Here is a 26,862-nt window from a genome sequence, read left to right on the forward strand (position 1 = left end):
ATCTGCAGCTAGGGGAGTGTCCATGATTTTAAGATTTGGTCGAGGTACAGAAAAAACAAACAAACAAAAAAAAAAAACAGTTACGAATTCAAACGTAAAATCTACATACATCACAAAACTTCTTTATACATGTAACACAAACGAAACTAGGGGGAACGGTGCTAGATTTTTATGTGCAGCAGACAGGTTGAGAAAATAAAATTGTGGAAAACGCAGGATGGCCATAGTTTTAATTTGGGTCAAAACGGTATAGGGCATATCGTCAAGAAAAGTGTCTTGAAACGGGGAGCGGGCACTGAGAAGCAATGACTTGTCAAACGTCATAAAACTAGACGGCGACAGCGCCGGTTGATCATTTGATGTCTTTCGTATTTAATGACAAATTATCAACGTTAAAACTTTTAACACTTCTTACTTATATGTTCCTGATAAATATTTTGTAAGCACAGCCTACATAGTACCAATTTTATCGTATCAGTCTACGAACTTTTTGATAAGCACTCGTAATATATATTTCGGAAAATGTCAAATGGATAAAGTTGATGAATATTTTAAAGAATTTTTGACTAAATATGATTATAATGATATCAGGCCAACTTTAAAATAATTTTTGTTTGCCCTCTCCCGACTAGGAATGAAACAAATGGGTCGGTGGGTAGGCGAGAATTTTTTTTCTCAGAAAATTTCAATTTCAATGCTATATTTTCAAAATCTATTTTCCAGAATGCAATAAAAAAATAATTGTGTCCTGGAGGTTAAAAAAGTTTTGAGTCGGGCCATTTTTAGCAAGTCGGTCGGGAGAGGGCAACCAAACAATATTGTAAAGATGGCCTCAGTGTTAACTTAAAAATATTTTATTGGATAAGTCGAAGTGATACGTCTATTTTTAATTATTAGTAACTACAATCACCTTACATACATGTAAAATTGTTCTTGCTTCTTCAAGCTAAAATATTACAAGGGTGATGCATTCAGTTTATGTTCATAACTAATATAGTATATCTTTTTTAAATGAAAAAGATAAACAATGTCTTGGATACAGGAAACGTGAAATTAATGTAGCTGTACATGTATATTGATATGTAACATTCATGTTAAATCAAAAATGAGAACGATTTATTTCGGCATAAAACAAGAAAGTTAAAGATTTGATTGATATTATCTATGCCGTTTATAATAATAATAATAATTCCACTTGTCGAAATAGAAAGATCCGGAAATCTTTAGGAGTTTGTGGTATAAACAAAGTCATTTTGTCACCCTTATTACGCTAAACTGAGCGGCTTAAAAACCGGAAATGGAACGATACTCCAGCAGAACTTCTTATTACAACTAGTGCAGTGAGAACTTCCTCTAGATTGGGGACTAACCCTGACTTAGTATCTTCTGTCCTTTTTAATTAATTGTGCCGAAAAAATGGAAATTTTATTGTGTTTTTTCAAGATTTTAATTTTTCTAGAAATGGGATATGCAGGTAAGATAAAAAGAACTTTTTATATTAGAAATTATACAATATATAATAAATATTTGTTGTCTGTTTGATTCCCCGAACTTAATTGGTAGAGTTTTATCTGCAAAGTTAAAGGAAAATTCCATTTCTGTACATTTAGAGTAACTTTTAATTATTTTATTTTTATTATTTTTTCTTTAGAATTAAATACTAAATCTTTTTCCAAAAAAGTATAAACTTTGCTTGGACAAGGGTTGATCATGTTTGCTTAAATTCATAAAATAGCATATATTTTTTTTCTTTACACACTAAAAGAAATTAAAAAGAAGACAAAGATAATTGAAAAGTTTTTTCAATAGAAGTTAGAACTTGGACCATGTGCCATGACACTCAAGAGTGCTTGGGAGAAATATACATGTACATGTCAAGCACGTACATTCACATATATACATGTATAGCATCCGTTTGAAGCAGGGGGAGGGGCAGAAAGATAATAATAAAAAAAATTACTTGAAAAATCTTTGTCACCCCCCCCAAAGAAAAATTGTCCTGTTTCGTGGGGGCGAGGGATGGGGGGGGGAGGTTAGATTGATTTCCAATTTTTTTCAATAAGAAAAATTTTGAATACATTAATATGAAATGTGAAGGTAACAGTGATCATTCTTAAAAGTCTATTTATACAATACAAATTACCAGCAGAGTCAACACTGAGAGGTGGGATCAGATGCCATAGAGGAGTAAGCATCCCCTGCCGACCGGTCACACCCGCTGTGTGCTCCTTGTTATGATAGGGTTAACGGGAAAATCCGTACATACCCTTTCAATGAATATTTTCATACCAAATTAACAGTGAAAAATTATGCTCGCGAACCCCCCCTCCCCTTTGAAACTGCGTGCCTGCATGTCTACACGTTTTCTCTTCTGCGTTTTAGATTTTTTGACTCTTTATTGCCTTTAACTCGGCCTGCAGAGTTAATCTTCTACTGAAGATATTTTGTTTAAAAATGTTAATTTATGTAACACTTTAGAATCAGGAGAACCGTCCGGGAGAGGGGGATTAGGGAATAGCCGTTAATAATAATGGAAATGCTAACTTTTTATGGGCGAACCCTGAGTTCCCCCATTGCCTCATTCCAAGGACACTCTGTACAAGGCAGATTAATAAGAAAAGAATTAAATCTTTCGAAATAAACACACGTTATTAATTAATCAAATTCAATATCAAGACAACTGATTACTACACGTATCCTGATTTTACTTTCCTTAGTGTTTCCTGGAACTTTCAACAAAACTCCTTTATTAAAAGATATACATGTAATTGTATACGTACAATGCAAAACGTTTCGATGAAAAAGATCAAGGACATGCACTTCATGTTAAGATTTTTAAGAAAAATACCTAAATTTCATAATTTTCCTTATCACTCCCATTCTCTGGAGTGTCCTGCCTTCGAAATTTGCTAACTAGGATTGTTGTTATTTTGTTTTGTTAATGTAGTCGGGACTTTGGATTATTGAAAACAAAATATAGGGAAACCACTGTCGTAGGCTTATAGGCTTGTTGCCAAATCCGATTCAGTGGAGTAAAACATCTATTACATTGAATTTAAAAGCAAGATATTGAACTGAGCACATGCTACTTTTACCCTCGTTATCTTCCCTACGAAACGGAGTCAGTCATAGAATTTTTCAAATAGAATCCATTCTTATAAAGGCTACTTTAAAATTATACCTCTTTGGGAAATGTTCAAAAGTTGATCACATAAAAAAGTTTGCAAAAGAGAGACTGTTGTATTTGAGATAAACACTAATAAACTGAAAAATTCTTTCCCTTTTCAAAATTAACTTATACACCAAGAAAAATTTATTTACAGGATCATTCACTTAAAGAAAATGAAAATCAAAAACTTGATTGTTAAGGAAGCTCTAAACAGTGCACACTAAAGAGTTCTAATTGTAGGGTAGTTTTATACAGTTAGAGTGATCTGCCCTGAAAAGTGAGATAGAGAAAATGGTTATTTACAGCTAATTACACAATTTGTAATAGATTAAAATATCCGTAGCATTATTTCAGACCAAGAATAAGTAATTGAATTCATTATTTCCATTAATTTTCCCAGAGTAAGTAAACAACAGACTGGTGATTTCGATTCATGTATAGTCCATTGTCTTTGAACATTTTTCCTGCAGAAATAAGACAGGTACCCTACGTTGAAAATGAATTAAATAGTCTCAATATGCACATATATATATATTTTTTTTCTTCAAGTCCAAAATGCACTTTTTGTTAGTGTTTAGAGCTTCTTTAATAGAAAGGGGCTGGTTAATGTAGTGGTTTGATGGTACACATACATGTAAGAAATATTGGTTCTAGTGGTATTCCAGGTGGTATCTCGTTCAATCTTGGCAAAGATTATCAGTTTTGAATGTTGTATGTAATTGGACGTACGTGTAGCTGTCTTTTTGAGAACCAATAAATTACAGTATCAAAATAACAAAGAGCAGGAGCTTTATTTCCCGAATAAAAGTCGAACCTCGCTACTTTGTTCTGCATTAATGTAATAATATACTCTGAAGTATTTAAGTTCCGGTACTCTTAGAACTGAAAGAGACTTCGTGACCCCAAATACAAAATGGCACCGGTTCGTTGTTTCTAAATAGAAAGGTTCGTTTGAATACATGGTTCAACTGAATGTCATTCACAAAATACGACTGAAGAAGCCTTCATATGAAAATGAATCATTTCCTATGTTGTCTTTATAGTATAAAATGAGCGTTACGTAGACTTATTCATTCATTATAGTTCATATCCTTAAGAAATTGTTAGTGTTGCAATTAAACTTTGAAAGGCTTTATTTATTGTTGTTGAATTAGATTATCCACTTGAATAGATTACACAATATAGTGTCCAATTTGTAATCCAACATGTGAATGTCATGTATATCTCAGCTACTTCAGACATAAACACTATTTAAGAACATTGATTGAATTCACACACGATTAATTTAAGGATATTTCTTTGAGTAATATTACTCTTCCCTGCACATTGTGTTTATATATATATATCCCGTCTGACTCGGTAAGCAAGAGCACGTTCCGAGTACGAGCAATTTTTAGAACGAGGTAGATTACTGACAAATAAGTTTCTATACAGTGACAGGATTTTCAACATTTTGCAAATTTTAATGGTCTTTTTATTGACATTGTCAATACAAGATATCCTTGGGTCGAATTTTGACTGGCGTATTTTCCACCAATTGCTAGATCATTGTTTTCATACATATTTTGTTACGGATTACTCCTTTTATCGGATCAGTACAGAGGTGACACGGTGGTCGTGACCGTCGATAGGGGATAATAACTCCTCCCGAGCACCTGATCCCATCTCTGGTTTTCTAATCCAATTCTATTTATTCTCATATTGAAGAACACAAAATGGAGAAAATATAAACAAAATGTCAAACAGAATACATGAAACAAGATTTTCATGTAATTGCCCTGTTCACGATATGTGTTTTTAATAGGATTCATAAATAAGATTCAGTATTACTGTTTCTTTATCTTCTTCATTTAAGGAGTTATCATGCACTTGAATATTTTTTTTCACAAAAAAGGAGATCATTCATGTAGCAATGTGCATAGCACTGATAAAAGAAAGGAAGAAAAAAGACTAATTGACCACTTTACAGTAAAGCTTATCTGTAGAATACAGAAATCTGTACACCACTCCTAACAAACACTAAAAAGCATCGACCTCACCGAACATTGTGTTGTGCACTAAGTATACTGTAACCAAATTTCTTGAAGGAATTGTATCCTTGAATAAACGTCCGTGTTTTTGTAAGCAATGGTACATGTAGGTTCAGGCGATGTAACCTCAAAATACGACGTATTTCTACCGTGAGTCCGACAAAGAATTTTTGGATTGTCCAATTTTTACGTTCAGTCATTCATGTGATGTTTCACTTTTGTTCCATAAAATTTACAATTTTTATCCCATTTTGTCTGTACTGAGAGATCTTATTGCAAATTTTATAGATAGTGCTGAAAAAAGTGATTAAAAATTAACGTTGAAAAGGGGTGGTGGGAGTCTTTTCGTTACAGTGTATTCTTTCACTTTGGAAGATCTAGCAAAATTTTTAAATAGACTGGAGAGAGTTAAAATAAGTTCAGATTAACTGTATTGATTCAGAGAGAGAAGCAAGCCAGAGACATATTTCATGCAGATTCGCAGTGCAGGCGTCCAAAGTCAGTCACGCAGAAAAGTAACGTTTACTCATTTGTGGTAGAAAATGAACTCTCCAATAAGCAGATTAAACTGTTAAAGTCAAGTGAGGATCTTTATCTTTTGTACAGATCTATTTACAATATTGTGTTTTGAAATTAGCTGTTTATGAATTTTTAAAATTACATGTATATAAACAAGACGAGTCTCAGTCAATATTAAATTCCAGGGGTAGCTCGTGAAGAAGTGCACCGAGACAGGGGTAGCGGACGTTAAGAAACAATGACGTCTACGTCTCCGGACGTCATGAAACTCAACGGCGACATCGCCGGATGATCATATAATGTCTTGTATTCAATGATAAATTGACAAATTATCAACGTACTAAGCGAAATTTTTCAACACTTGTTAAACCTTTGCAGTTTTCTGTTCCCTATAATTTTTGTAAGCACAGCCTAGACAATATTAATTTTGTTGCATAACTCTACGAACTTTTTTCTAACCCCTCGATATTACATTATCTGGTTGTTTTGAAAAAAGCACAGGCAGTTAAAAAAAAGAAGACTTTTCATAATTGACAAATCCATCATGTTAATATTTATTTTTCACGTACACCAAAGATGAACTTAAGATGCAATGAATACAGGTTCGTCAGAACTGAACTTAGGTAATAAAGCACCAAATTTTGCGTGATGAATCTCATTAAAAAATCCGAATCGTATGCGAATCCCTGGAAACACTGGAGTTGGGATCGGGTACTCAGGGGGAGGAATAATCCACTTTCGACAAGCCACAATCCCGTGAGCCCTGATTTGATCAGGAAAACAAGTCAAAATTAGTATAAAAACATTGGCCTAACAATTGGTATGAAACATGTCAGTTAAAATGCGATTCAATGATACTTCAATTTGCTATATATGAAGACCATAAAAAATGCAAAATGCTGACTTGAAAGGAGAGCAAAGAAACTCCAGGCCTGTTACAACTTAAAATTTATAATCTTCCTCAGAAAACATCGTCGATGTAATTAAATGTTGAAGGCCACTGTAGGAAACCTCCTCCTTCTATGTAGAAGATATTGAATAAATTTTTCTTCAAAAGAATATAAAGGATTTATCAAAAAGTATCGTAGATAACCAACCACATGATATGAAAATTTTTAAGTTTCAATTTTAAATTTTTAATAAAGAAGCAGTCAATTAAATTCTCTTATTTGTAAGGCACATTATTATAACTGTATTTTAGAAGAACTTGGTTTTAATTCTACGTCTGGAAATCCAACTTTTACTCAGCGTTCACTTTCTAAGGTTGAAATTTTTCAAAACCACTTTTTAGTATTTAATACTTTAACATTCCAGTCAACCAGGGTGAATTTAATCTACTCTTTCTATACTAGATTCCTAAACTTTATAAAAATCCTTACAAAGATACATTAATTGCTGTGTCCAGCAAATGCTCTACCTAGCCCCTATCTTTACACCTTACAAAAATATCAACTGCCATAAAGGAGAAACTTTAGACGTACTTCGCTACAGCATATTCCGGAAGTGGTGTAAATCAGGTGTCGATTCTCAAAAACTTTAAAATTCTTTTATATACATGTACATTAACGATAAGGGCCAACTAAGAACTAAATTGTAAGACAAACGAGAAGACTTCAGCTTTTCCATCGTCAAATTTCCTTATTTAGTAATATTCCGCTATCATCTGCATAGGGTATTTACGTCTACCAACTTATTCGATACTAAAGAGCATGCTCTAAGTACTATAATTTTTTTTAAACGAGGCAAGCTACTGGAAGATATGTTGATGTTACAGGGATTTAAATAACCTCATTTAAAGTCAGCATTTCGTAAATTCTATGGTCGTTGTAATGATCTTCTTAACAAACGTATACTTAACCTACATGTATCATTGGGTCTTATTTTGGCTGACAAGTTTCACAACAATTATTAGACCACTATTTTTATACTAAATTTGACTAGGGAATGTTCTGTCTACTTGATCAATGCTTAGGGTTCACTTGATCAATGCTTAGGGTTCAGGGTGTGTGTGACTGGTCAACAGGGGATGCTCACTCCTCCTAGGCACCTGATCTCACCTCTGGAGGTTTCGAGGGTATTATGCCCTGTTCACATATGTACTTTTTTGTAGATTTTTATTGATATTGATCACTGTTCGTTATTTTCACTTTTTCAATATAAAAAAAACGCGGTCTTTTATTTATCGCAGGGAATGGTTGTAAAAAGTATAAATAAAATTATATTTTAGATGTTACTGACTTTGGGAGAAAATTGTGATTCAAGTATTTTTTTAAAAATCGTTGGAGTTTCTGATCATCCACATCTTGAATACTAGAACATGTATGTTGTAGCACAGTCCGTCTGATGTTTCTTCTTCACAGCAGATAATGTTTTTGGCAGAAATGGAAATTTATCTTTGCGTATTGCAAGTTTAAATAGGTAGCAACTATTCCTTCGTCAAGCGCTCGGCACTTTGAAGTGCAAGTTGCGGGTCCTTCGGATGAGACCTTAAAAACCGAGGCCCCGTATCACGGTAGGCGTTGGCACGATAAAGAACCCTCACTGCTCAATGGCCCAGAGTGTCAAGTAAACGTATGAATTTGAAGCCCTTCACCGGTATATGGTGACGTCTCTATATGAGTGAAAAATTCTTGAACAGGACTTAAAACAACATACAATCAATCTAACCATTACGAAATGCGGGAGATGCCAGAGTATAGAAAGGACAAGATTTATTTAAAGATATAGAGAAATTTTATAGTGATAACAAACATAAATGACTAAAAGAATGACATCTATATGAGTGCACAAGCACCCTATATTCAAAATACTTGGTACCTTTGTTTTAAAACCTTCAATTTAACCCGCTCTATTTCGTAAAGCTATAAGTATTCTCTTTCCGGTACTTTTTATACTTGACAAGATCCCAAGCTTCTTTGACTGAATTACACAATTGATGTGGTTTCTAGATTCATCAACACAGATGCTTAACTAAATATCACTCACAAATACCAATAGAAGTGTACGTATGACAATTAATCACAATATATTACTTGTGGTTATTTTTTCACATCCTTAAGAAATTGTTTCTACTATAACTAGCTAACCTCTGGAAGAAGAACTGTCGTTGAATTAGATAAAGCACTCACAAGTGACACATTTTTGCGTGGGCCTTGATAACCCAAGGCCTTTGTTTAAAAACTTAAAGTCAAGGTGGACAAGGTAGGATCCGTGTTTCTGCCCTGTAAACTCTTTTTCTTGAAGAGATTGATGAACTTTACATAAAAATTTATATGCTTGCATTTTAAGAAAAAATGTGTTGTAAACCAATAAGTACATGTATTTGCGACAACTTTATTCGCAACTCATAATTTAAAAAAAAAAAATCCTTCCGCGACGATTAATTTTAGCGAATGAGGAAATATTGTACATAAATACATCTAATTAAACATATAAAGTTAATGGCGAGAAATATTCGCGAGTGAAAATAGATCTCAAAACTGTTTTTTTTTTTTTGCACAAGGAGAATAGTGGTTTACAGTAGTAAATAGGGTAAAAATCACATACCTCTTTAAAAAAGATATGCGACCAGGTGCTTCAGATTAGTGCATTGTACGCATCCCCTGCTGAGCGGTCACGCCCACCGTGAACATCAACATTTATTTTAGTGTGTATTATGCATTCTCTTTTAGAGCAATAGACATTTATAGAAAAGATTTGTAAGCTATAATTATTCGTCATTGAAGCTACTCATACACCTTCAATGAAATAAAATATGAATTCTAATACTGATCATTGCAATAGATTAACACTCCCTAAAAACTCTATAGATTTTTTTTAGCAATAGTATCTTGTATTGCAGTACGACATGGAACTAATCTTTTATGGTCAATGAGTCCTTTAGTAAACGGAAAAGCAAGAATTGTTGGGATCGAAGGCGATCCCAACGAATGGATTCCGAGTGGCAATGTAAGCGTCCGTCACATCAGCGCTCCACACTCTGCCTGGCAGTTCAGGGGTCTAGCCTTCCACTACCGATTCAAGACCCTCTACTGGAGCGAGCGAAGCAAGCAGAGAATACAGGGATTGATGTTGGTCAACCGATCCACGACGACAAAGACGATATTCACAGGAACCTCTGGAAGCATTGATGGTTTGGCGGTCGATTGGTTGTCTAATAACCTCTACTCTGTCGATCCCAAATACAACTGGATCAAGATGTTTGCATTGAAGGAAAATTCAACAGAGGACCCTGTTTATAAAGTGGTGGTCAAAACGGATCTTGCCAATCCTCATGGAATAGCGGTTTATCCACAGAAAGGGTGAGATCACATTTTCTTTGTCCAGACAATGGGCAAGCTACTAATATATATATAATTTTCTCTTTAGGAACAATATATGCGCGTGCTTCTCTACATTTTAAAATTGTAGCTTCAAAGTACACTGTAGATGCACTTTCCAATTTTGGACTTCAATGAACTTTTTATTTATTGTAGTCATTTGTTTTGGAGTGACTGGGGATTTTTTCCGAAAATAGAAATGTCGGACCTTTTAGGATTAAATAGAAGAACCGTCGTATCGGACAACATGCTGGCTCCACGCGGTATTGCTATTGACTACAAGGAAAACGTTCTCTACTGGGTAGATAGTCACAAAAACACCATAGAGAGCGTGCAGTTTAATGGAAACAGCAGACGAATCATAGTATCTCAAGCAGGCGCCAAATTCTTCGGAGTGGCTTTATTTGAGGTAATCTATTTAAGGAATCACTGTCTAGTTAGTAGAGTATGCCAGGGCATCAACGATAGTTGGAAACGTGGGATAATTTGCATAACGGGCAAAGCCCGTTATGCATAAATTATCCCACGTTTCCAACTATCGTTGATGTCCCTGGCATACTCTACTAACTAGACAGTGATTCCTTATATTTCCATTTCATTGTGAAATAAAATTGTTAATTTAAATTTTAAAAATGTAGACTAATAGATTTAAATTACACGAGGTCTCACATGTCAATTTCAATAGTCCCCGCCCGCTGACGTCAAACACAAAGACCGCCGCACGAGAATTTCATGCATATTAGGCCTCCTTAGCTCCTGACCTTTGGCTTGGCGAAATTTGCATTCCGTTAGAATGATCAAGAAATCAACTCTCCTAACTTTCAAAGAGTTATCACAGAGAAAACAAATAGAAATGGAAATATTTGTAAATATTTAAGAACATAAAATATATATATGTACACTGAATAAGAATTTCTGGTGTTGTGATCTTTTAAGTGCTTATTTTAAGAATTTGCTACTAGGCTATAAGATCTGTGTATAGAATGTCAGGACTTTAAATGACTTAAAGTTAAGAAAATGATCTTGCTATCTAAGCCAATAAAACTGGGATAGTTAGGAATGGTTTGAGTTTTCTAGCATACTAGTGTGATCACATTAATTAGACTTTTTGTGCATTACTTCTTGTCAATTCTAGAACTGAGATTTAGAAGTGTATCAAAAGTGGGTTTATATTCTGTTTTTGAAAAAAGATTGGTGCTGTTTGTGTAGCCTATAATTTTATTGTTCATTTCAAAAGAAATGCAGTCTTCACTGGAGATGTGCATGATAAAATATTTGACAGTGGGGAGGGAAATAATGCATTTTCTTAAAGCATGAAAAAAAAATGTATAGCTGAATAATTTTAATGTTGAATCATCCATGTACATTATTACATCTTATTGACCAAATTAACTTATATCCCCATTGATTAAGAATTTGTATAATTTTAAACATTGTTGCAATTGTGTTTTAGAAATACCTGTTTGTTTCGGAACAATTGGATGGACATTTGCGGATTTATGACAAAAATACAGGAAAAGGCTACATAAATTATCAACTTGGCTATATCCCTTATGACGTCACGATGTACGACGAGACGTTACAACCAGGAAATTCATGTAAATATCATCAAAGTCTATTGTTTTCAAACTGTCATTTTTTCATCAGCACAAAATTGCATTTACAGTATTATGATAGAACACAATGTCTGTGTCTATGTGCATTGTACATTTTATTCAAATCTCTGTTAATAAACAGCTGCATGCGACGAATTGAAGTGTGACCAAATTTGCGTAAATATGCCGTTGTCTGGACCAAGATGTTACTGTGGTGACGGATTTGAAATTCAAGAGGATCAGAAAACCTGTGTAGGTAAGAAATATTAAGCATACCAATTAAGAAAATAGACTCAAACAAACTCAAGACAAGAGAAAACCTCAACTACATCTACAATGACAAAAAAGTGACCCACACAAACAATGATAACAGACTCTATGTGTTAAAATGTTCGATTTATTAAGAGTTACTTTTCTTAAGTAGTATATATACATGTAGAAATTTTACAATAAATACATTTATTTCTTCAAATTTTTACCATATTTCATATGACCGGTACCATGTATAAGTACAAATTATTTCAATGACATTTTCAGAATCTGCTGGCCACGATTTCTGTGATAATAATCATCGGGAAATTCAAAACAAGTTTTACCTGATTGTTATATGATAGAATGACTTCTACTCCATAATTGGTGAAAAGAAAATTTCAGAAAACTTCCATAACTGTGGAAAGGAACACCACATGGAAACTATTAATTTAAAGCTGTTTTTTCCAGACCATTTCTTTTCAAGCTCTCAAGCTCGATAGAGATCAATTCAAAATGATAATATAAATGCATAAACATTGAGAAAATTTTGTTCGAAAGTGAAAAAAAGTTACAGACCTTTTATTATAAAATGCCACCAAGAGTTTAGTGCTCACAAAGCGTATTTATTTATTCTTTATATGTACTGATGTAAATATAGTACTGGACTCAGTACGAAACGTTCGTTGACATAATAAGAAAGAAACTGCCTTAGTGTAGTATTTAACATTTATTACATAAACGCGGTATATAAAATTGCTCTACATATCTTCATATATTTTGCACATTAACTTTAGGAATGGTTAAATCTCTAACAAACAGAACAAGGTAAAAAAAAAAAAAATCAGGATTGTATCGGTCCAACTTTGTTCTTGATAATGAAGAATTCTTGCAACAATGCTAAATTTGCAGGGTGAATAACAGAGAAATTTGGCAATGCATTATAACAACTGAGTAGACGTGGTACAGAGAACAATGTTTCATTTAGAAAACCTAAACGGAATGTGAATCACATAAGAAGCAGAAGAAGATAGTCATGTTGTTCATTTGCTAAAATAAAGTTTATCAGGAAGAACAATTGTATGAAACCAATTCAAGCAACATAGCCTTTTTCAAATTTCAGCTTCCAGGTTATTCATGCGACCTGCCCATATTTATGCCATTAATGATGCTATCTGCCAGTACCCAGCTAATTTTGGTCATATGTCTCTCAAGAACGTCACTTTATCCAAACAATGCTTCATTAAGACCAGGAAAGGCTTCATGGCGTTGGCATATGACGGGGACCAGCGGATGCTTTTCTATTCGGAAAATGTCACAAAGAGTATCAGTAAGGTACAACTCAAGAGAGGAGAATATACTACAACCATTGTAAAGGGCATCGGCGTAGTAAAAGGTATATTGATTACTTTTCCCGACAATATTTGAATAGGTCCTGTGTGTTCAACAATAATTGTTAGTCGCTTGCTTGTTGGGTGTCTAGAATTTTAAGGAAAGAAAAGTGAAAGAACAAGTATCTATTTTTTTTATGAAAAATTGTTAACACATATACGTACATGTTTATCCACATATTCCTCTCCAGGTATAGTCTTTCCATAGGCGGAAAGGTCTGAACCTCCAAGAGGCAGGCTTAAATGTCCTATTGAACATATTTTTTTTAAATAACTGATTGCACCACTGAATTTCTAGAAAATCCTTGATTGTTTTTTTTTCATTTTATAGGTCTTGCTTTTGACTGGATGACGAAAAATTTGTATTGGACTGACAGCAAATATCAGTGGATTATGGTGGCCAGACCAGATGGGCGATTCCAGAAACAACTGATAACTGAGAATCTTGTTGACCCTCTTGGTATTGCAGTCCATCCACAACGAGGGTATTATAAAATATGCATTTTGAAAGAATCCAAGCTTTACGCTTTAATGCTCAATTCGGAAAAAAATCGAACTTGAAATTCAAGACATTTTGAAAAAAGCATAACTTTTTCTATTTTTATGTTTTTACTGAATGGTAAATTACAGAGAACTGTACTGGAGTGACCCCGGCAGAAAAGTCATAGAGGTGTCAGCATTGAATGGAGGTGGTAGACGACAATTGCCTGTGGCAGACATCAGCCACCCCAATCATTTATTCCTGGATTGCACATCCGACACGTAATACGCATTTCTTATCTATGAGGTCTAAATTTTTAATTTTAAAAATATCCAACGTTCCCACTCAACACATCGAATGTGTTTTGTTACATGTTTGTTTAACGTCCGAGAATTTTTCACTCATATTGAGACGCCACCACTTGCCGGTGGAGGGATGCAAATTCAGACCTGTACTCGGCACTGAAGGCTTTTTAATAGTGAGAGATCTTTTTCGTTTCTGCACCTTTTGTGACACGGGACCTCAGTTTATACGGTCTCATCCGAAGGACCGGTTTCCCCGTCCCACTGTGGATTCGAACCCACGACGTAAAGATTAATTCTTTAATTACTCCGCGACTCTAGAGCAAACGCTCTAACCACTGCGCCACACAGGCGACCCTCGAATGTTCTGGAAAGTGTGATGACATTACAGAAAATAAAAATCATGTTCCTGAAGATTTTGTTTATTGTAAAAAGTCACATAAATACCCTCCAGAAAAAAAAAGATTAGCATAATAATGAAATATAACAATAAATAAATAATTACTTTTCTTTTATATCAGGTTATACTGGGCAGATTCCGGATTAAATCAAGTTGTCAGTTATGATCTTGCTTTAGGCATGGCATCTGTTGTTTTCAAATACCAGTCAGCTAGTTTCTATGGCATCAGCATATTTCAAGTATGGCATATACGCATTCTTTTAAATTTTTGACATTGTTTACAAAAGCAACAAGCAACAAAGATAACATAATGAAGAAATTAATTTGAATTGACAATATAATTATTTTTTGAAAAGTAAAATATATAAAAATGGTTCAGTATATTTTTGTATATAGAATTGGTGTCTGTATTGCATGAATAAGACACGTCTTGACATAACAATATGATTGAAGGATTACCTCGTATGGACAGACCAGTTCGACATGAATGGTATTCACATCGCAGATATGCAGACGAAAAACAAAGTCCGGGGAATTCTGCATCCGCAAACTGGAATAGCTCTTGACGTCATTGCTTATGACGTCCTCAACCAACCCATTCTAGATGGTATTATTCAAAGAAAAACATATGCTGAATCAGTTTCGGCTCTCTTTCATAAGTTTCTCTGTATGAATTTGTGAGAGTGCACACTTTGAAATTGACTTTTACGAGATGAGTAAGTTTAAGTGAACGTAAAGCAATTTATACATGTAGATATATTTTGTTTTCTGGTAAAAGTGGCCTGTGGTGACAACAATGGATACTGTGACCAGCTGTGTCTTGGACTGTTTAACGACTCTTATGTCTGCGCATGCGGAACAGGATTTCAACTAGACGAAGACCTGCGATCTTGTATATCAGGTTAAAATTTGCAACATTTGACTTTTGACAATTTTACAATGAAATACTTGGCAAATTTGCGTATATTTCGACAAAGAATAATTCAATAATTGTTACAAAAATGCAGAGCCAACGTTATGGTCATTCTAACAATTACAAAAATAAAACTTTCACATCTCAGAAAGAAAAGTTAAATTAGAATGCAGTGTTGGGACGTCCATTCTTGTTATCAGAAATATTTATGAAATCTGTTTTCCAATATGCTTATGTAATACGTGTTATCTCGATAATATTTCTAAGTTAACCGGAAGGTCATTTTGTTGCAAAAAAATACAAGCTATATTTCCATTATTATTAATCACAGATATATAATCAATAATAATCTGTAAAATTATAATAGACAAACAACATTGCTTGAATATGTTATGTAAGGGACACATGGATAAGTCTATTGTTAAGAAACAATGAATCACTTTCTGAAGTTTATATACGTGTATTTAAAGATTCATTTAGTATACAAGTAAAAATCTTACTTTGACAATTACAGCGTCAGTTCGAGAAAACTTTGTAATAGCTGCAGACTCCTACCAAAAACAACTTTACCAAATGGATCTAGCGACTGGTGATGTTTACGTCATTGCACCGGAAGTCAGTCACAGCAGACCAATCGCAGTTGGCTTTGATCCAGTGAGAGGACACTTGTACTGGACAGATAATGACAATTCAAAGGGAAAGGCCATTCAAAGAGTTAACATTGAAGGGCGGTCTGCAGAAATTGTTAAAGCCCTCTCAAAAGGTACACTTAATGTTCTCCAATTTTCAATTTGGACAATTTGGGACAGTATCTTAGGCCTGAAAAGAAGCTCGCTTTGAAGGGAAAAAAAAAGTCATAAAAATTGCGAACTTTGTTTTGAGACTTATAGAAAAAGTTTATTTAATATAAATACTCCGAAAACAATTCAACATGATCAAATTTTGGCCAAAGGCAAAAAATCTCAATATTTGAAAAGAAAATTGATAATTTTATGTTATTAGCAAATTCTAAGCTGAACTTTTTTATGTTTTGAACTATAAAAACTGTTCACTTGTATATGTGTTATATGTGTTATAGTGCCTTACACTTTTTTTTAATATATCTTTTAAAAAATCTATTTCATACGTTAGTATAGATTAACACACAGAGATATTTGCAAAAAACTTCAGCTCAGAATGATAAATAGGCTGAATGTTCAACTTTCATGTCATGCTGAAGGTCCCTTTCATAGATGTCCGCTATTGACACCTTTTACAGAATTCACACGACGAGTCACTTAATCAGCCTTCATATGAGCGTGTATATCATAATCAGACTTCAATTAATTTCTATATATCAGAAAAACGATAGCTTAGTCTGAGTGATTTGTATTTCTACAAGTTTAGAGGTTCTTGTCCTCCATGAAATATGGTAAAAAATAGATCAAACTGCTCAATATTTGACATTTATTGTGTTTATCAATGGAAATTTCAATAAGAAAGATTGTGAAAATTCTCAATAATGTCAATTATTTCTTTGCTTATTGTTGCTTTGATTTTCAGATTCTGTTGTTGATGGTCTGGCAGCGGACTATACAAACCGTTTATTGTTCTATACGGACACAGGCCTAGATCGTATTCAAGTCATTTCAATGGACAACTACTTGATATGCAAGACAATTATACAGGATAACCTTGACGAACCCAGGGCAATAACCATACATCCACTTAAAGGGTAATTGAGAGATTACGCATCTTGAAATCCATCAATTCTTTAATAAATTCATGATAAATACTAGTATGTGCAAGTAATTTCAAGCACATTTTTTGATAATAATTTTCAGGCTTCTTTTCTGGTCTGACTGGGGAAGTGAACCAAAAATAGAATTGGCCAATATGGACGGTAGCAAACGAAGGATATTTCTTAATCTCAGCGGAGAAGCTTGGCCTAATGGTCTTATAATAGACTATCAAGGTGCGTGAAACCTAATTTGTTTATTTCAATGGTCTGCATGAAGTCTCAGAATATTTTTTGCACTGATATCAAGATACTCAATATTTAGGATTTTCAGTTTAGAGTGTACACTCCCCTGTACAATTTTTTACTTGCAAATAAAACATTTGTAACATGTAAAATTACATTTCATCTGACATTTTTCAATCCAAAGGAAATTTTCAGTCAGACAATATCATTCCTTCGTGAATGTAATTTGCCACTGTAGATATTGTAAAATTGATACTAGATTGTTAAAATCAAGATCCTTAGGTTTGTAATGAAGATCTGACAAAGAAATATATTGATGATGCAGTATGCCTTTTCTGAAAAAAACCAAGCTATCCACAATCTAATGAACATACAAGCCATTGTATTTATTGTATCAATAATTGACATCAATTACATGTAGAAGTTAAAATACTACTATAGGTTTTTTTGTGCTCAATTTTGTTTCATCAAGCAATCTAATGCACACTAAAGAAATATTCAGTATGAATAGCTCATCGTAATTATCTTTGAATCAAAGTGTATAGAGTTACATTTCAAAAACTTAAGCCATTAAAGACATCTAAATATTGTAAAAATTGATTGGAAAATGGAACAAGGCTATTACCTTAGTGACTTTTCGGTGAAAGAGCAAATGACCTGGTGCAGAACTTTAATTGCAAGCATAAAAATTCAAGTTTTAGCAAATATAATTGTCACATGGATTTACTTTGACGTTATTCAAACATAAATACAAAGAAAAGGCAACATATGTGTCTACGTTAAACATTTTATTAAAGAAGTGGCATATGCAAAACAAAAACCACCACCCCCTCTCCCCTAAAACAATAAACATACTTAAAAAAACCACTAAAATATCGATGTATGAGTTTGACTTTTACTCGTAAATCACAATTTTTCTTATTTTCACATTCACATTAAAAGATATTATGCTTTCAGCTTATTATAATTAGTTTTTAGCTAAAGTACATGGCATCTAACTACAAACTTAAGATATTAATGGTGGTAAACCTTTAATGCATATGCCTGTTAATTGAAATATACATTGTATGCTCTGTTGAAAATTCCATCAACCAAGTTCAAAGTTGCAAGCTACAATATTTATGGACAATTTTAGATCAAATTCGAAAGAATGGACTGTCGTTTTAGTGAGAGTTCGAATCTCTGGGGGCATTATATATCAAGGATGTTGAAGTGTAACCTCAGTGATTGAATTGGCATAACTATCATAATGATAGTCCCATCTTGCAACAATTGCACAATTGCAAAAGTACATGTAATATACATTCAATTTGCAATGCATTCATCTAAAGGGTATATTATCTACAAGGAAATAGAACTCACATTTTTAATTGACGTGCGATGGTGGTGAAATACATGTCCAGATATGGACTTGGGACTTACGTTGAGAGTAGATGCAAAAAGATTAACGATGACTGAGCATGCGTAGAACCATGGTTGGTTTAATGAATGACACATAGGACTATCTTTATCTTTTTAATACAAAAAATGACCAAAAAATGGAAGGAGAGTGGATATCTATAACTCTTTGAGAATGTTGAATGTTTTTTCTTCTCTATAGTAATTGAAGAGAGGTACAGTTATTGTATTATCACAAAGTTTTTAATGTTGATTCTTGTATAATTATTGTGTTCCAGGGGAAAAACGAGTAGTTTGATTAATACCCTTTGAGAAATCATCGACTTGTAATACTAAGTATTGATCAAAATCATGAAAATTAACTATAATTTTAATAAAATATTTTACTGAATGTAAAGGATCAGTAGATTAATGTAAAATTTCAATCTTGAAGGTTATCGTAAAAAATTTTTAAGTAAGGCTGTAATGTAATTTCTGTAGGTATGTGCTAACACCTTTGACATCATAATGCCAGTTTGAAATTGGAAATCGGAAGTTTGCTAACACGTGTATAGTAATATAATTATGTATTATTACACAATGGGCAAAACTTGTGTCTGGAAAAGAACATAAGTTGTCTAGAATTGTATATTTAAAATGGCATGTACGTTTGTTTTTTATGCTGTTTAACGTCCCTCGAGAGAATTTTTCACTCATATGGAGACGCCACCACATGCCGGTGAAGAGCTGCAAATTTTTGGCCTATACTCGGCATTCATGGCCATTGAGCAGTGAAGGATCTTTTTCGTGCCAGCACCTACTGCGACACGGGACCTCGGTTTATACGGTCTCATCCGAAGGATCGGTCTCCACGTCCCACACTGGGATTCGAACCCGCGACGTAAGGATCAACTCCTTACTTGGCGACTCTAGAGCAGACGCTCTAACCACTGCGCCACGCGGGCGACGGCATGTACGTAAAAAATATGATAAATAACTGGTTAAGCTAACTTGCAGTTTGAATAAACTTGTTATGATGTAAACTCAGTGAGTCAAACAAAAATTAGATTGATATGTACAGAAGAGGAACAGTGAAGTCCAGGAATTTTCAGAAAGTTTAAATTACAGAGTTTTTGAAAGTAATTTTGAGTGTGAAAAATATGAACACTGTAATCATGTAAATTTAGGAGAAAAACTCTGGTAACATTAAGGACAATAAACCACCGTCAACCCGTTAAAACAAGCAGATGGAATTTATGGAATTTGGAGTTATGATACAGATAGGAGATTAATAACAATATATTTTATTACGTGTTGCTCTATGTATAATTTGCCAAAAGAATTCTTGAACCAAAAATTTTGCTAAATTCGAAAGACTATGATATGTGCTTATAATTAAAAGACGTTGGAAAAAGTACATTTATAATTAACAAACATTGATTAGTCGGTCTCTTTATTTGTATTATATGCATACTAGTATTATGTTTTCTTACCATTTGCACGATTTTGAGTGAATAAACTGAACTGAACTGCTAAATTACTTGTTAAACGTAATCACTATCCTACACAATGCTTCAGAAATTGATCGTTTTTGTGCTAGGTATTTGATCACCATTATTATTACCTTGTATGATTATTTTTGTGTGAGAGTGTGTTGTCTTGTAAATAAAGAAAAAAGATAAACAAGCCTTTTTGCTGTAAGATAAGGTTTTTATAAGTATCGGTTTTCTTACTGAAAAAGTCTGTCGTGACGAAGTTCTTGCGTGTTCTACCAATAATTTCATCAGTGACTTAAGTGCAAATATGTTAAAACGAATTACACCATAATCGTAATCACATTTGTCAGAAGATGATATTACAATGTAGAAGTGTAATTTAATTAGATGGTTTTTAAAACACACATATTAATCAATGCCTTTGCTTAATCAATTCTAAAGTCATGGGTTTGCGGGTATGACCTTAAAAACGTAGGTCCAGTGTCACGGTAGGCGTTGGCAAATAAAGAACTATCATTGCTCTATGGCCGTAAGTGCCGAGTATAAGCCTAAATTTAAAACCCTTCACAGGTATTTGGCAATGAAAAACTCTCGCACGGAACGTAAAACAACAATCAATCAATTTGATTATAAGCGTTTTCTTTGCATTACAAATGATTTATACAGACATATTTGAAATTTGAACTACTTAAGAATATACCTTTAAATACCTTGTAACATGTTGACAAACTAAACAATTTTATAAAATAAATACAACATTTATATTTAAAAAAAGAAGATAAAATCAACTTATTTAGATATGTTTAAAAATTTTTATTCACTCTCTTTTTAAGTAATATTACCAGAGTGAACCCCTGTTCAGACACATCTCTGCACACCAAATAATCAATACCCACAATTTCTCACAATGTCATGATACCACAAATAGAAACTGGGAGGTTTGCAGACATCATATTTGATAAGATTTGCAAAACTGTTTGAAGTACAAAACGGTCGTTTCTGTCCTTTATTTAGCTTCTTACTTAATGGCAAAATGTTTAAGTTGATTAATGAAACAATTGACGTATATGTCTTAGGTAGCGTACAGTTTTGTTGACTTTGAAAAGATGCATCAGTGATATATCTATATATGTTTAAAATACCTCGAACAACAAAAATACTATTGTAATTGAAATTCACTAAGAAAGGACAGATGAATGAACCTAATTTATATGTACTTATGTATTTTTTTGCAGAAAATGTTTTGTACTGGGTTGACGCCAAAAAGAATACGATCGAAGCCATGTCTATCGAAGGACGCGACCGAAGACTGGTTGTGAAAGAGTCAGATGCACACTACTTTGGAATCGCTTTGAATGGCAACAATCTTATCATTTCTGACTGGAAAACAAAGTAAGATTGGCAGTTTACTCCATTTGACACTTTATAGATGTGATACTTTTTTTCTATCAATTACCAAACTTTGTCTCAAGACAATTTGTCAATTGGTTCCAGTACTGTTGAGATATTCTTTCTGGAGAAACAAATCGTAATATGGTTGGAAAAGGATTGGAATCTCATCAGAAAGTGATATAAATATATATTCGACTTTGACTTGTTTTCATTTCCTCTGATGAAAAAGTCTGGGACTTTGAATTGATATTGATCTAAATCTCCATGGTTTAGATATGAAATCGTTATATTTCCTGACAAAACATCCAGATCTGTAAATAGATCTAGGTCACGTAACATTATCTTCTCGATATTTTCTTCTCGAGAGGATTAATGAGACAATGGTTATATCACCATATATTATCTGTGAAAACAGCTGCCTTTGAAAAAAGAATCAACCCACATAAATCAAATCCAATGTCATTCTACGGAAATTGACCTTTATGAAAAATTTCTATTTTGTCTGACTTTCTTGATTTCAAATGCGAGATATTTTTCAGAAAATATGCTTACTATACCAAAAAATCTCTACTTTTTCACCAAATTTAAATAAAAGAGTGGCTTAAAATCTTTTTAATAATTTTGATCACTTCACATGTAATCATCACTTCCGCTTTTTTGTAAGATTTTTTTTTAAAATTCTGGGATATTAGAGGGACATCAAATGGTCCCGTATTATACTTAACAATTCTCTCATGTTCAAAAGGGTATGTAGCTACTTGTTGTGTTTATAATAAATGCCATGTATATTACAATTTTGAGCAGACAACATGGTGCTTGAATAACTTTTTTAACATTTGTATTGAAAAAAAAATAATCAACAAAGCAAACGCCCTTTTCCTCGATATAAAAATTTGTATATTGACACAAATCTGTTAAAGTCACACAAACTTATAATGCTCATAGTCCTTGATGGATTTGTAGCTATTGCTTTGCCTTAAGAATGCATAATATTGTTTACTAATCTTTAACCTAAATGCAAGATGCACACAAATATATATATCTTTTCAGCAATAGACTGGAAAAATAATGTTAAGTTTAAGAAAAATGTGTTACTTGTACTAGATTATGATTTTCTTTTACTTCTACTGTCACTAAATGCGAAATTAGAAAAAAAGTTAAATGTCAAAATTAAGCTTCGCAAGTCAGTTTGAACATGCTGAATTTATCATTTATCCGGTTTCCAGTTACCTGAAAACAATACCTAAAACTACTTTGGATGGAGGATCATCGAACATGAAGCAACTAGGACCTGGAGCCTTCTCACGGTTGAACGGACTGGCTTCGTATAATTCAACATATTTAATTAAAGGTATCTGTAATATATATTTTAAAGAATTTCAAAATGATTATTTAAGCTTTATATAATGAAGTGTATGGAGATAACGAACAGTATTCAAGCTCAAAAGGCCATTAAGCAATACACATTTTGGAGCAGAGCAAAGACAGACCTCTAAAACGCCAGAAGTGGGATCAGGTGCCATGGAGGAATGAGCATCCCCTGCCGACTGGTCACGCCCGTTGTCTGCTCCTTGTCGTGATCGGGTCATAACGGAAAAATCCGTCGACAATTCAGTGTGTAAATAATGGCCTAACAATTAGTATGAAAAACATCAGTCAGCATTTGACTTAATGATTAATTATGTTTGCTGACAAGGTCATTGTATCGACCATAGAACTTACGAAATGACGACTTTAAAGGAGACTGCTGATATTCTTGTTTCATCAACTTGTTTGTCAATAACTTACCTCGTTTTAGAAATTGTTCTTACGTAGAGCATGCTCTTGCGTATAGAATCAACTTAGAGATATAAACCCCGTAAGTGATGAAGATATATTGCTGTATAAGTAAGGGAAGTTGGCGATTGAAAAGTTAAAGTCATCACGTTTATCATAAAGCTTGGTTTTTAGATTACAGTTAACGTCATTTTCTGGTAAAATATCCAAATATGATACATATGTGTCAGACTATCAGCAAAAATAAGGAAGTTTTAATTACATTTCTTCCCAAATAACTAGGAAATTAGTTTTCTTCGCTTTATTTTTAGGTGCAAATGGGTGTACTAGCGTTTTCTCTTGTGACCACATATGTATACCCCTTCCCAACCTAAAATTTGTTTGCGCATGCGCAGATGGATATAAAGAAATGGGATATAGATGTATACAAACTGGTATGGCTATTAAGCATATTTATTTTTCGACATTTGAATAATTGGAAGTGATAATTTGGTGTCAACATGAAACATGGAAATTGTTTTTGTAGATGAAAATGCTACTTCAATAGAGTCTCAAGCAAAATACCATCCAGGTTCGAGGGCATCTAGCCAGTATATAACTTGTAAGTTTTAATTAAACACATTGAACATGTTGAACTTATATTTTTCGGATTATTGAACATGCTGAATTAATAATTTCTCCTCTCTCTTAACAAAATGAAAGTGTTATTTTCAAAAAAACAAAAACAAAACACACACACACACACACACACACACACACACACACACTCACACACACACACACACATCTTGGCGTCCCTATTTACAATATAAACTTATTCGAAATCTCTTCCTCCAATAAACATTCATGAATCCAATTTTATAATACAGAGAGTAAATTGTATTATCATGATATTGTTATTTGTCCACAGATCCCGACTCTGGCTTATCAAAAGGAGGCATCATCGCCATAGCTGTCGTATGTGTGGTAGCCTTTATTATAATAATTATATCCGCCATGTTTGTTTTTACTCGGTAAGTCCGCATGAATTTGAACGTCATCTTAAATCACTTAATCAATCAGACAGATTTGCAAGGTGCTCATGGCAGAATGAAACAAACTTTCAAATGCCACTTTTTTCATTTACAAGATTATAAAGACCTTACTATAATAAATTTTTATTTGTTTTATTGGGAAGTTTCAATCTTTCAAAACACAGAAGATTCCCTTCTGCTTAGAATAAGTGGTTTTGCTGTTCTTCACATGAAGATGGAGAAATATTGTCAAAAACCTCTTTTATTTTGTTATTTACTGCAATAATTATTAGCTGCAATAATTGTGATGCTATTTTAACTAGGTGGAGGTCAGGAAGGATAAGACACGAACGGCTGAAGGACACTTCTGACAATCAAGTTGACAATTTCTACAGAATCACCTTCCCCGACAAACAACAAGAGTCCGTTAGTTTTGATTCGGGATTTGACCAGTACGATCAAGCACAGAGATCATGAGTGTTCATTACTTATTTTACCATAGAATTTTCATTACTTATTTTACCATAGAATTTTCATCGAGTCGTTCTTCACTGATCAAGTTCTTCCAGCAAATATAGAGTCACACTGTGAAAATGTGAATGTTGTATCAAGGAATTTTGAGGAAAGGAAAATCATTGGAAATTTGCCGTTATTCTGCATTGTTCAAGTAAAATGACTGTGCATATGGATCTGGAAAATTCTCATAATAAGAGACGGTGAATATCACAATGTCCAAGAGATCCTTTGGGATAAAGTTTATAATAAAACCAATTTTGTGTTCATTAAGGCATCCTTGATATTCAGTGGATTTTGAGCTCGAATGCTATTCGTTATCTCTACATATTTCATTCATTAATCTTTTACAATATCACTAACCATTCAGTATCCTGATGATTTTTTAAAGGTGTGGTTATTGCTTTTTTTTATTGATATGTATGAAAATGAATCGTAATTACTCATTAGAAGGATTTTGTTTCTTAATTTCATAGGGGAAAATTTTTTTTATTTCGTTGAAAAAAAATGAAACAAAAAATAAGATTAACATGTAAATTTCGTTTTCAAAACTTCTAAAGGCATGTCACTCGTCAACTTTTGCGAAAAGTTTGGTCAAAACCTGTATACTCGAAATTATCATTTATTTTTTATTTTTTACCATATTTAAATTAAATCATACCAGATGTACAATATTAAATTAAAAACCGCTCTCAAAACAGGCGAGAAATAAGAGTTATGAGGAATATTTCTTGCAGTGGAAGGATATTGAGAAGAAGTTATCAAAATGTGCATGCAGGTTTAATTTTTTTCGATATGTTGGAACTTCCGCCATGCGTTTTCTTACTCGCAGAATTTTTCAGGTTATTATATGCTAGGTCTATTCAATAAAGTTTTCAATTCTAGAAAGGATTTTATACATTTCTTTTCTAAAATCTTTGCTAAATCTTGGTAATACATTGAAAAGGTAAATATAATTAAACTTTCTTTTTTAGCCTAAAATTTGCACATTTTGACACATAATTCAAAATTTACATCACTGGTCTAAGCTTTTTATCTTTATTTTCAAATTACTCGATACTTCTTAGCAATAAATTCATAAAAATTGATATAAGAAAATATTATATTGGATGGTTAGATTTTACCCAAAATATGATAATTTATTAGGGCAAAAAGGTCACAAAATAATTCATGTGCATTAATTGACATTTTTTTCAATAATATATTTTATTTGTATTGTACTATTTTACATGAAATGAGATTAAATTTATTACCATAATTACATCTGATAAAAGATGATTGAAGTTAAATTGATCAATATTAAAGTTGTAATTTAAATGCAAAAATGTCAATTTATTGCATTGTTGATTAGTGATATGAACACTGGCCCCGAGTTTTCTTTCCAATTTTTAATTATGCTGAATGAGTGGAAATCTAAAATATATCTCTAAAAATCCTTGGTATAAACACTGTCAGTAGTTATACACCTCATTCAGACTAAGAAATAAACTGTTATTTTAAACTCAAAATTAATCTATCTCCGTCACTAGTTGATTGTTTTTTTTTTCATTTTGTTTATGCATTGTCATTCAATCAATCAATTTCATCGTCAATGTCATGTAATAAACACTATTAATTATCATATTTTTCACTTATTCTTAAATTATTTATAGATAACGAAACTTAAGTGAATGAGATTAAAGGATACAGTTTGTCTAAGCATATGGTTTATGTTTTCTTTGATCAGCGATAAGTCATCACTTTTTAAAAAAAAATTAAACTATAAAGGTAATTATCACATAATAGTATTATAGAAAATATGTTATAATAATTGTTTCAAAATCCTGATTCAAGTACCAGAAGTAAAGATTTTGTTTCCTTGGGAAGTGATTGAAAATAGTTACTTGTTCGACTTCCAATCAATAACCTAAAATATGTGTATCAAATATATACATGAACATTCTCATCCTTATGCAGGTCGTGAT

The 26,862-nt window shown here is 33.0% G+C and overlaps 1 protein-coding gene across 1 annotated transcript; it reads left to right on the forward strand.

Annotated features, from left to right (window-relative positions):
• The first annotated feature begins 1,390 nt into the window (after window positions 1–1,390).
• LOC133203076 (low-density lipoprotein receptor-related protein 4-like) lies at window positions 1,391–25,923 on the forward strand. Its single transcript, XM_061338942.1, has 20 exons — window positions 1,391–1,474; window positions 9,560–10,019; window positions 10,194–10,446; window positions 11,491–11,635; window positions 11,775–11,888; window positions 13,005–13,277; window positions 13,604–13,757; window positions 13,903–14,034; window positions 14,577–14,694; window positions 14,909–15,062; window positions 15,234–15,356; window positions 15,883–16,131; window positions 16,911–17,082; window positions 17,192–17,322; window positions 21,440–21,596; window positions 22,823–22,947; window positions 23,684–23,806; window positions 23,899–23,973; window positions 24,283–24,385; window positions 24,709–25,923. The coding sequence occupies exons 1-20, from the start codon at window positions 1,417–1,419 to the stop codon at window positions 24,860–24,862; spliced, it is 3,273 nt and encodes a 1,090-aa protein (XP_061194926.1). The 5' UTR covers window positions 1,391–1,416; the 3' UTR covers window positions 24,863–25,923.
• Window positions 25,924–26,862: the final 939 nt, after the last annotated feature.

Source organism: Saccostrea echinata, unplaced genomic scaffold (assembly GCF_033153115.1).
Source record: "Saccostrea echinata isolate AGI-Se365-2 ecotype Australia unplaced genomic scaffold, CSIRO_AGI_Sech_v1 ptg000047l, whole genome shotgun sequence".
NCBI lineage: Eukaryota > Metazoa > Mollusca > Bivalvia > Ostreida > Ostreidae > Saccostrea > Saccostrea echinata.